Here is a 12,629-nt window from a genome sequence, read left to right as displayed (position 1 = left end):
GCTCCAAGTAAACACACATTCAGTGACCCTGACTGCCCAAGAACTTGAAATCACAGCACACCCTCAGATCCTTTACTTGTGTCCTTGGCAAGCATACAGTTGCTGAGCTGTTGATGTTTTTGCACCACATGGGCCAACACTGCAGGAATAACCAGAACAGGGAAAAGCTTGAGTGAAGCCAAAGGTAGCTGTGAAAACAGCCGACAGGCAGATCTCTGTGCCACGGCAGTGTGGGGATGGAGCCAACTGGATCACCAGGGAAGAAAGAAACATGACATAGTTTCTGCCATGGCACCTTCCAGACTGAGTCCACTCCATTGGTAAATTCTTTGCGTAGCCATTTCTGGCATTACGAGGCCACTCTAAGATGCTTCTGGCTGCTCTACTATTAGCATTCACAGCAAGGATGGCAGGAGAGAGTATAACTCACCTCAGCTGATGAGTATCCGGAGGAGGAATATCTGGACATGTCAAAGTCATCATCACTGCAGGGCAAAGAAAGAAACAGTTAGAGACACCTGTATTCCCTGGTTAGCCCTTTCTTGTGCCGTGAAGCTGTCCTTGAGGCATAGAGGAGTTACACCAAGGGAGCATGGAGCGCAATTTTCATATGTGACGCTCAGATTTTTCCATCACAGCGCTTTTTACTCAAGTCTCTTCCTACTTGTTTACATGCACAGACCAGTTACGGCACATGCCAAACGGCACAGCAAGGAAGAGTGCAAGAGGCCAGCAAGAGCAGTTTCAGCAGGAGTTATCTTCAGTGCTGCACTCTGGCATGAAAACTCACTTGCACCGTAATGTACATCATCGTATTAACACTTTGCATACCTGTCTGTATCCAGGGCTACCAGTGGCTTTTCATCTGGACTCTGGTCTAATGACGAATAGCCCTTATTGGGAACGACGAGCCTGAAACAATTAAATGTTGCCCGTTAACCACACAATAAAGCTCAGTACCACGCATAATCTAGGGCAAAGCTATACAATAGGCTTTTCCCATTTCGCTTTGTTGCATGCTCTCTCTTATCACTGAAGACATTTAAATGCATGCAATTCAGAGGACACGAGCTGTGTCTCTGGGTAGCTTAGAGCAGTTTCACAGGGATGAATGCTGGACATAGTGAGGGAACACACTCCTCCCTGGAAGAAAAAAATATTGGGACACACTGTGTTTCATTCTGGTGAACCTGTTTGGCTAGTACTGCTTGTCAAATCAGATTGCTCATTTTTGCGTTGCTTTTATTTTTAGCAATGAATACATGACACTAGCAATAAGTAAACAGGAGAACGAGGCTAGGGGAAGGCAGAGGCTTATCGCGTTCCTACTATTCTACTATTGGAAACCAGGCCTGCGTCCCTATCCAGCCCTGCCCAACACAACACTTCTGAGGTCTCAGTCCTAAATTTAGTAATATGAGAAATATGAGCTGGTGGGGGCAGTGTAAGAGGCCAGCCAGCCTAGCACTTTTTAAATCCCATTATTTTATAATGACTTTCACTTTATCAGAAGTGTTACAAAGGCTGAAGATGACTTTGCACCTTTAATTGCCTGAGAGAGTTTGTGAAATGGAATACAGGCTTCAGAGCTTCTTGGATAAGGAAAATGCATTAATACAATGGTATCTAGTTCATAAGAGAGTTCTTTCATCCACAAAATTGCACAGAGACTTTGGCTCATATTTAACAATAAGATCAACCAAACCAAGCAAATGGAATACAATTTTATGTTCAGCAGGTGGGAAGTGTAAAAGTGATGAAAATCTCCTCGTACGGTGGGTTAACTCAGGTTTTCTCCCAAATGAAGAACTGATCTTGAGCAATAGAGTGATGCACAATGATGTTTCACTAAGAGTTTGGGAAATATAAATCTACAGATGATAAACCATCTCATCCATGCTCCAACTGCTGTCTAACTACCTGAAATGTTTTTCCGCTTCTGCTCAGAAAATTTAAGGAAGCCATTACAATTATGGCAATACAAAGGCATGCCAGGCACTGAAGATGCACAGGCTCAGGGAGAATAAAATATATCACATGTTATCACAAAGCAGATACATAGGTTCACAAATAGTTGTATTTTCTTACTGAGTTCATTGAAATACAAGATTAAAGAAATTGATTTCAAAACTGATGCAGAATTTCCAACGTGCTGCACCAGGGGACTGGAGAAAATGGGATCCACTTGCAAAATTCAGTGTCCCTTTTTCATAGCACTGGGATGGTCCTTCTGCTTCTGAAGCATGAAGGAAGGAAGTCAAGAAGCAAAGATGTCTGGAGCTATACCGTGATCTGGCAGCAGCAGCTTGTCCATACAGGTATCAAAAGTACTGACTTCCACTCTCGCTCTCCAGTTTTCAAGGCACTGCTCCATATATACTCACTGATGGTTGTTACTATATTATGAGTGAACAAAGCACTATCAGGGGATCTAGGAGAAGAAGCCTTTGTGGTGCTATTTACTTGATTAAAAAAACCAAAACCACTGTATCTTTTTCTTGAGAAATGTCTTTTTTCTTAATAACACAGAACTTCAATTTTTTCTGCAACAGACAAAATCAGTGATAATGTCTCTGCCCCTGATCTAAGTCGTTCCCTCGCATCCTGATTGTCTTTATTTTCGCTTCCCACTGTCCTTAGAACAAAGCCAGGTAGCAGCTGTAGCTGCTTTCATCCACAGCTGTCTCAAATATGAACTTCTTGTCTTGGTGTTTTTGCTCACTTGACCTATGTTATGATACAAATCCAAGTTCAGGTTATCCTCAGAGTGGACTGCCATATCTGGTTGTGCCCAAACCATGCGGATGGTGTTGTGGGCTCTGCCTGTGCTTGTAGCAAGTGTGCCAGCATCCCCCCAACCTTGTTCATATTCTATTTGCTCCCAGGGAGACTGAATGTGTTATGATCCAGACTCTTTCACCTCTAAAGCAGGCTGTGCTCCTGCCCCAGGAGAAGACCAAATGGTGCAGGGATCCAGAGGCTGGAGGCCATAAATTTATATAGGTAATACAGAATAACAGAAACCTTGGGGAAGGAAGAGGAAGTGGAATAGAGACTATAAGAGGTAATGTGGTTTGCCTAAACAAAGGAAAACATATTTGATGAGACAGCAGAACTGTTAAAAAGGGGGAAATGGCTTTAGCTTATTCTCCTCCAGCAAAGACCAGAGGAAGCCAATAGTTCAGACTTAAACCATAACCTGGACGTTTTGCAGTGTATCCCACTGGAGTATCGCCCATTATACTGCAACTGTTATACTGTGAAAAGAAGCTGCTTGAACAAGCCTGTGGCCTTTCTGCCTTCCTGGGGTTGCCCTGTCTGTGGCAAGACAGACAGAACCATTCTGAGGTATTACTAGGGGTGCACTCATGGGGCAGCGTGGTTCCCAGAAAGCCAAGGGCCCTAGAGGATGAAGGGACTTGGGCCAGTGAGACCCTGTGCCAGACACCTCCCAGCCATATGGGAACAATGGAGCTTGGCTACATCCGCTACTAAAGCAATGGCTGCAAACCTCTGTTCTGCAGATCCCAAGGGGTGCCTCTAAAAGCTGTGTGAAAAGTAACTAAGAAAAGCAAGTCTACTGCCAGCAGGCTATGCTGGGCTTTGGAAGGGTCCACATGTCCTCTGAACAGTGCTCAGATGTCCACGAATGGAAAAAAACTGAGCTGGCTGCTTGAAAGCTTTTGTCGATAGGTGTCACTGCTCTGCTCTTCCCCACTCAAATCACTCTACTTTCCATTGGCAGCTCGGAAGCAACAACCTCTCCAAGCAGAAGTCACTAATTTTACAGGTAGGCATCTGTACTTATCCATTTTTCTCTTTCGTACCATCTTCCTCTGCTAATTCAGTGTTTCTAAATCTCTCAAGCAGTAAATCTGCTACCATTCCTCTCGGGAAGCCAGCATGCAGCCTATTGTGAAAGAAACCAAGTCTTTCCAGCTTGTATTTGGAAGACAAAGGAGGAACAGTGGGTGTGGAAAACCGAACTGAGAGCATTTGCTGAATTTCTTGCTGCCATGAAGGGCCTGACTCCTTTACATGGTCTCAACAACCAAATACAGAGCAGGGAGCAATGCAGCGTATTCCACCAACATCGCAGGGGCTTACAAATATAACTCGACAAAGTCCTGGCATGATTTATGACTACTATTTTGAGTTTGGGGAATTAATGTGAACAAGGAACCTCATCTGTCAGATGTTGCATACAGAGACTCTTTGACCTGCAGCTCATGTTCTCCTTAATATATGGCAATCCATGCAATTTCTCATTCATCAGTAAATACCCAGCATTCATGCAGATTCTTCTGTCATTTTAAGTGAGGTCCTCCACTAAAAACTGTCACCTTTCTAGTAGCATGCAGAGTGTGCAATCCCATGGGCTCAGGGCAGTTCCTGCCTCCTGAATGCCAGTAAGTAATACACTGGTGCACTGAAGCTTGCATGGCAAAAATAGAAATACTCTAAAAGAAAGTATTCAGGTAGAAATGACTTTGTTTATGGTGGTTTATAGCACTGTCTGATACTGTCATACAGAGATGTGCCAAAGCAGCTCCAGCAAAGTATGACCATGCTGTTCAAAATGCAGAGGAGGTGTATAGCAAAGCACACAGAGATGGATTATTTACAAGCCTTTGTTAAGTCAATCAGTAAGGCAAAGAGGCGATCATCAAAAAGGAGCAAGGGAACTACTGCAATAAAAGCAGCCAAGGCAGAACTAAGCTCTAAACCAGTCTGCATTACATGAAACAGCATTGTACTTTTCCTGGAGGCAGGATTATGTGTTGCATGAGGCTACCCAGAACATGCAAGACAGCCATATCAAACTGCTGATTTCGACCAGGCTGGGCTGCCTCTGCCTCCTGCAGGATGTACTGTCACTGGTACTGAGCCCAGCTGTCCCTGCATCTCCCCAGGGGATGGCATGCAACACTGCACAGAGCGTTTGGGCCTGCCAGCTCCAGGAAGGTCCATCACTGCTCTTGCAGTGTTTGGCAGTAGGTGAAAGGCAACGAACATTGTCCTTGCCCGTCCTAAGGCTATTAGGGATTGCAGCTTAGAGCATAGCTGAGTGTTTTTCCAATCCTTTACCTTGTTCGTGCCATCACGTTGTTCTTCTTGGGTTGCTGATTAACTGGACTTCCCATGTTGCCATTCTTCAAGGAGCCCTTCCTAGCCAGCTCCCTCTGCTTCTCTGCACATGGAATACAAAAAAAAAGAAAAAAAAAAGCAAAATTAGGGCAAGAGTCTGGCTGGCCACCATATAGCTGCAGAAACCCAGATATGACAGCAGCAAAAGGCATAGCAGAATTAATAGCAAAGGACATGAGCTCTCCATCTCCCAAGGAGAGACACTGCAAGGGCTGGATGAGCCATGTCCCATTGCCTCCAAGGTCACCATGGCCTAAAACTAATGTACCTTGACTCACAGCAGCTTGTTGACAACGCCACACTAAGACTGTCATGGAGCTTCTGGATGAGACCCAGATTGGGCAGAGAAAGGGCAGAGGCTTTGATTCTATCTGCACCCAGCTGCTGCATTGACCCTAAGACCGTGCTTTGTGCTGAGCAAGGGAATTTATCCTTCTACCTTTTTTCCTCCTATTGAGGCTGCAACTGAGGGGCCCAGTGGGGACAGAAAAGTGTCTCCATGAAAGCAGCACCATCATTTAGGGTTAGCCCAGTCTTGCTTGACCTCACCAGACTAACACACCCTACATCAGAAAGTGTTGCTGCCTTCCCTGCTTCTCCTCCTGGCAATCTGTGATGTCCCTGTGTGTCTTTCGCTTTTATCTCACATTGATTCTTGGGAGCTTGATTTAAAAAAAAAAAAAAAAAAAGTGAAACATTTTGCAGCTGTATTTTTAAACAGCATATTGTTTGCTTGAATTTTCAGAGCGTGTTCTACTCGCTGCTGAAATGTACCTTAAAATGCAGACAGTAGGTCAAGCTTTCTTTATGTATTCAGTACAAGAGGGGATTTAAATTAGCTTCTCCTTTAGGAGAGACTATTTCTCTTAATAACTTCTCACCACAAGATCACAACGAGAATTCAGGTCCTAAATCTAGGCCTTCTGCAGGTATGCAGTATCTGTGCTGCATTAACACGGCCCTGCCTCCAGCAGGTATAGGAACCCATGGATGATGGGTTTTCATATAAACTGATACTCAGTTTTCTGATTCAAAGTCCTTCCTTGTTTCTTGTTGGAAATCATGTGGGCTGAGTTAGCAATTAGCTGCAAAAGTTGAGCTAAGTGCCTCAATCTCATCCTGCAACACTAGGCGAGGCTTGTAGGGAAAAGCTGAGCGTGGGGCCAGCAAGGCAGGAAAGGGACCCATTAAAAATGTTATCCAGAGTGTGAGAAAATGTTAGGAACTCTTTTTGCAGCATGCCTGAATAACAGGGGTTTACCAGACTGCTTGCTGGGGAATATGAATAGTGAATTTGTTTTGCTTCTGCTTCCCCTGCGGTGTGTGAAATGTGCTGATATATTTTTTCTCTTGCACATTTTATTCCCCTTAGAGAGAAAAGCACCTCTTCCTACTTGTGGAAAAGTGGCATGCCTACCAGGGCATGCAAGTGCAAGGTGGGCCAACTCTGTCCCTTCCACACAGGTAAGAGCAGGGGGACACATGCCATGGCTGCCTTTTTTGAGGGACAAATAAGCAGCAGAGATGCCTTGAGATTGTGATGATGAGTGTGGCTGAGGAACCTCCAGAGAAGAGTACATGCTCCTACAAACCATGCCCAGCCCTGCTCCTGCTGACAGCAGAAGGGGATAAATACTCATTGAACTTGGCAGGAAAAGGATCGGATTAATAACTTGCTCTGGCATGAGCAAGAAAGAGACTGATATAGGATCGAAGTCAAAACCCTAAATCAGAGTAATTTCTCAGGACTGGAACTTGCAAATGCATTGGTCCTCTCTGCCTCCAGAATAAAAGGCTGGTATTTTGCCGGTCACGTGAATTTTGCTATTCAGAGACAGGTTTTTATGGAGGCAAATGTCTACAGCCCTAAATACACCCCAGCTTCCACCTATCTACACGAGAAGCTCCAGCACTGACCACAAATATACAGCACTGAGACAAGCTGCCAATGCATTAAGAGGCTGTATGATTCACAAAAGGCACCTGACTCAGAAACAAGGTTACAGGTTTCATTTTCTGTCAAGGCAGTTAAGGCCTGCCCGAGCCTTTTAAATGGACCAGTGCTCTCTGCTTCTATCGATTGCTCAGTACAAGCACTAATACTCTTCTCCAACTCAAATTACCCATTCAGCTGATGAATCTGGACTTTTGCTAAGTGTCTTTTTCCTCCAGTAGGTCTCTCCATGACTATTTCTATGCTATTAATGAGTCCTATTGCAATGTGAGGGTCTGAACAATATGAGATTTCTTATTTAACCCCTTCTTTCGCTTACTTAGTAGCTGGGAGTGAACGATCCCAATGCACTGTAAGTGCAGTAGGCACATCCATGCCTGTGTTCCCAGCCAAATTTCTTAAGCATGAATCCACAGTTCATCTCCTTCTTGGATGCTATGAATCCCAAGTCCCTGGTAGCCAAAATGCGATGGCTTCCAAGGAAAATTGGAGGTCTACTCAGCCCTTGTGTGTTAGGACAAGCTGCTGGAAGGTGGTGGAGATGTTCATGAGTCATGTCATGCTTTTTGGCAAGGACACCTAGTATTTGAGCCTTACAAGCGTTATGAACTACTGCTATTTCCATCATCACCCAAGGGAGCTTTTGTGTGCCAATCTGTAGCAGTAATTGTGGGCTATAAATTCCAGTCTCACACACCAACCATCAGGTCTACCAGAATGGGGGGAAAGAGGTTTTCAGTACCTGTTTTCTGCATGGTGCTTCCTCCTGGTTTAGCAGGTGGAGTTTGGGAGCCCCATTTCTAGGTAGGCTCTTTCCCTGGCTTCCAACTCATCTGGTTTTTGCCCCCAAATGCTTGTTTGAAGGCCAGGTTCCCAACTGTACCTGAGTTCTTTTTAGAAATGTGACTGATTCAGGCACTTCTGAAGATGTTACTTTCAGGGTCCAACATTTTAACAAAACCCTGTAATTTCACAAATTAAAGTAGTTCTCATAGAATCTATGATCAGACACGTAACCAGCAGAGTAAAGACAAGGTGCGAGAAGGAACCACAACCTAGCTTTGATAAGTAAATGACATTTAAAGTCTGCCCCATACTGGTTGATGCTACACCCATACGAGCATGTATCCGAAGATCATAACGCTCCCCTGACCCAACTGTGCTAACCTTTGTGTAAAACGTGGCAACTAGGAACCTGGGCAATTCTCAGGGAATGAAAAGTTCAGATGTTCTTTCCTTTTGAGTCATCCCAGAGTCTCTGATATGATAGTCAAGTATTCCCCATTGGACTTTGATGAGACCTGTGTTCCCACATGTCTCCCCCAGCCTCAAGGCCACTGCTTAGCTTGAGACACTGAGGGCATGGTCCCACCAGAAGCGATTGGCATAGCTTGTCCTTGCACTGGGGACCCATGCTGGAGCAGTCTGTTCCTGAAGAACTGCACACTGTGGAAGGGACCCACACTTCCCAGCCCATGGGAAGGACTCACACTGGAGAAATTCATGGAGGACTGTCTCCCGTGGGATGGACCCCACACTAGAGCAGGGGAAGAGTGAGAGGAGTCCTCCCCCTGAGGAGGAAGGAGCGGCTGAGACAATGTGTGATTATCTGACCACAACCCCCATTCCCCGTCCCCCTCTCCCCTCAAATTTCCCCAAGTTGAGTCTGTTTTGCGGGTGACAGTAACTGGTGAGTGATCTCTCCCTGTTCTTATCTTGACCCACAAGCTTTTGTTAAATTTTCTCTCCCCTGTCCAGCTGAGGAGGGAAGTGATAGAGCAGCTTTGGTGGGCACCTGGTTAGTGGATGAGGGACAGGCTGTGGATGTTGCCTACCTGGACTTTAGTAAAGCCTTTGACACTGTTTCCCACAGCATTCTCCTGGGAAACTGGCTACTCATGGCTTGGACGGGTGTATGCTTTGCTGGGTAAAACCTGGCTGGATGGCCGGGCCCAAAGAGTTGTGGTGAAGGGACTTACATCCAGTTGGCAGCCGGTCACAAGCAGTGTTCCCCAGGGCTCAGTACTGGGGCCAGTTCTCTTTAATATCTTTATCAATGATCTGGACCAGGGGATCGAGAGCCTCCTCAGCAAGTTTGCAGATTTTGGGCAGTCTGCAAGTTGTGCAGGAGTGTTGGTCTGCTGGAGGGTAGGAAGGCTCTACAGAGGGATCAATGAGCTGAGGCCAACTGTATGAGGTTCAACAAGGCTCAGGGCTTGGTCCTGCACTGGGGTCATGACCACCCCATGCAACACTACAGGCTTGGGGAAGAGTGGCTGGAAAGCTGCCTGGTGGAAAAGGACCTGGGGGTGCTGGTCAACAGCCAGCTGAATATGAGCCAGCAGGGTGCCCAGGTGGCCAAGAAGGCCAACAGCATCCTGGCTTGTATCAGACATAGTGTGGCCAGCAGGACCAGGAAAGTGCTCGTCCCCCTGTACCCTGCGCTGGTGAGGCCTCACCTCGAGTGCTGTGTTCAGTTTTGGGTCCCTCAGTACAAGAAGGACATTGAGGTGCTGGAGCATGTCCAGAGAATGGCCACAAAGTGGTGAAGGGTCTGGAGCACAAGTCTGATGAGGAGCAGCTGAGGGAACTGGGGTTGTTTAGCCTGGAGAAAAGGAGGCTGAGGGGAGACCTTCTTGCTCTCTGCATCTACCTGAAAGGAGGTTGTAGCCAGGTGGGTGTTGGTCTCTTCTCCCAAGGAACAAGCGACAGGACAAGAGGAAATGGCCTCAAGTTGTGCCAGGTGAGGTTTAGATTGGATGTTAGGAAAAACTTCTTCACTGAAAGGGTTGTCAAGCACTGGAACAGGCTGCCCAGGGAAGTGGTGCAGTCACCATCCCTGGAGGTATTTACAAGACGTGTAGATGTGGTGCTTAGGGACATGGTTTAGTGGTGGACTTGGCAGTGCTAGGTTAATGGTTGGACTTGATGATCTTATAATTCTATAGATGTGTCTATGTTAAAAATCAGACTTGAATAAATCCTTAAAAATCACTCCTCTGGTTTCAGTGTTTAAATGAAATCATAACCAGTTTTACTAATATTTTCTTGTTTTTTAAAAATGAAATGCTGAACAGCTTCTTTGGTACATATTGCTATGTAGGGGGACATTGGTTTTGACTACACTGCCCCAAACCAGAAATGGCAAAAGTCACCATCTGCTTCAGTCTCCTGCAGAACTGCTCCTTTTGTGCTATCAGGCAAAGGAGACAACTCAGGAATTTGCTGAAGAGCTATTTGGAGGGTCAGACACCCCCAAATCTGCAGTTCCCATTTGTCCCAAGAGAGCAGCTACAGCTGGACAGTGGTGGGCCGATAGTGGTTTAGGATGCCACTGCCTCTCACTGCCACCGTGCTTGACTATGTGCATCCTCCTCAACTGAGGCAGCCTGACTGGCACAAATGCCATTCAGTGGCAGACAAGGCTGAATTGCTTCCTTTGGATTGTGGGTTCAAAGCATACAGATGCTGACTGCTCCTGTTTCTTTGCTGACAGCCATTGGGTGAACCTTGCTAACTCAATTGCTTGTGAACGTGCTGGACCAGCAGGAGATGGAGCTTCCTGCTATGGGGATGGTGCAGTGTGGGTCCATGGGATTTGCTGCAGTGGGACGACAAAGAGAAATTAATCCAATGTGACAGAATTGTATTCTTCCATCTTCAAGGTCTATGAGATGAGACTTTGTATTTGCCTCTCTGTGCCCCACAGTCAGCTGAACTGTTTCAGAGGCTGAGGATTGCAGTGATTCCCTGATGAATTCTACATTCTCAAGCAAGCTGAGAATTGAAATTACACAGTAAACAAAATTAACCTGTCTGTTCAGATGCTGCTGAATGATGAACAGAGTTGTGAGCAAATGGAGGGAGAAAGAATGAAGTGCTGACTACAACTTCTACTTCAAGCCCAAGTCCTGATTTCAGCTTACTTGCATCATTTAGCTCAGGGACATTAGCATGCATCTAGTTAACACTGAAACCTTCACTACCTTTCACCTCTGACAGAGAGTATTTGTCAGCGAGGACTGTGTCACTTCTTGGGAGAGATTTCAGGGTAGGTACATCAATAGGGGCTTTGCCTGCAGCCTGTACAGAAAGGGAGGTATAAGCAAGCTATGTGCAGGGGCCACACTGATCCCAGTGAGGGCTGTGCTCCCTGGAGAGATTTGGAGAGTGTAAGCATGACCACGTGGGTGGCATGAGCACAGCTGATGGCTGTGCCTCCCTGCATCACAAAGAAAGGCAAAAGAAAAGTGATTTTTTCTGAACAGGGGTAGCAGAAACAAAAAAGATCTATTTGTGGCCAGCCTCCTGCTCTGAATACACAGAATATGGTTTCAAGCTGATATGCACTAGGCGTCAGTGTTGATTATTCAGGACAGGCCATCTGAATCAGGAATTGGCTGAACAGTAGAAGGAACTGGCTGGATGGTCACACTCAAAGAGTTGTGGTCAACAGTGCGATGTCCAAGTGGATATCAATTACAAGTGGCGTTCCTCAGGGGCTGCTATTGGGAGCAGTATTATTTAACATCTTTGTTGGGGACACAGACAGTGGGATCGAGTGCATCCTCAGCGAGTTTGCCGACGACACCAAGCTGTGTGGTGGGGTCAACACGCTGGAGGGAAGGGATGCCATCCAGAGGGACCTTGACAGGCTGGAGAGGTGGGACTGTGCGAACCACGTGAAGTTCAACAAGGCCAAGTGCAAGGTCCTGCACGTGGGTCGGCGCAATCCCAAGCACGACTACAGGTTGGGCAGGGAATGGATTAAGAGTAGTCCTGAGGAGAAGGACTTGGGGATGTTGGTGGACAAGAAGGTCAACGTGAGCTGGCAATACACGCTTGTAGCCCAGAAAGCCAACTGTATCCTGGGCCGCATCAAAAGAAGTGTCACCAGCAGGTCGAGGGAGGTGATCCTGCCCCTCTACTCAGCTCTCGTGAGACCCCACCTGGAGTACTGTGTCCAGCTCTGGGGGCCCCAGTACAGGAGAGACATGGAGTGATTCCAGAGGAGGCCACGAAGCTGATCAGAGGGCTGGAGCACCTCTCCTATGAAGACAGGATGAGAGAGTTGGGGTTGTTCAGCCTGGAGAAGAGAAGGCTCTGGGGAGACCTTATAGCTGCATTCCAGTACCTGAAGGGGCCTACAGGAAAGCTGGAGAGGGACTCTTTAAAAGGGCATGGAGTGATAGGACAAGGGGCAATGGGTTTAAACTAAAAGAGGGTAGATTTAGATTAGATGTAAGGAAACAGTCTTTACTGTGAGGGTGGTGAGGCACTGGAACAGGTTGCCCAGAGAGGTTGTGGATGCTCCTTCCCTGGAAATGTTCAAAGCCAGGTTGGATGGGGCTTTGGACAACGTGGACTAGTGGAGGGTGTCCCTGCCCATGGCAGGAGGGTTGGAATTATAAGATCTTTAAGGTCCCTTCCAACCCAAACCATTCTATCATTCTATGATTCTATGACAAAGAACTGGTAAATGACCTAGGGAGTACAAAGACAATGTTTGTGTCTCTTATTCAAGGAT

The 12,629-nt window shown here is 46.4% G+C and overlaps 1 protein-coding gene across 3 annotated transcripts in view; it reads right to left on the bottom strand.

Annotated features, from left to right (window-relative positions):
* The window catches only part of FAM219A (family with sequence similarity 219 member A), a 110,082-nt gene that overhangs the window by 9,890 nt on the left and 87,563 nt on the right, over positions 1 to 12,629 (bottom strand). For all 3 annotated transcript variants that reach the window (XM_075739588.1, XM_075739589.1, XM_075739590.1), the window contains exons 3-5: positions 5,089 to 5,191; positions 832 to 912; positions 431 to 485 (exon numbers count right to left, since the gene is read on the bottom strand). In XM_075739588.1, coding sequence (XP_075595703.1) covers positions 431 to 485; positions 832 to 912; positions 5,089 to 5,191 — 239 coding nt within the window. The remainder of the gene's footprint in view (positions 1 to 430; positions 486 to 831; positions 913 to 5,088; positions 5,192 to 12,629) is intronic.

This window comes from Balearica regulorum, chromosome Z, assembly GCF_011004875.1.
Source record: "Balearica regulorum gibbericeps isolate bBalReg1 chromosome Z, bBalReg1.pri, whole genome shotgun sequence".
Taxonomy (NCBI): Eukaryota; Metazoa; Chordata; class Aves; order Gruiformes; family Gruidae; genus Balearica; species Balearica regulorum.
The sequence above is the reverse complement of the archived record's forward strand: the minus strand, read 5'-3'. Positions and strand labels throughout refer to the sequence as shown.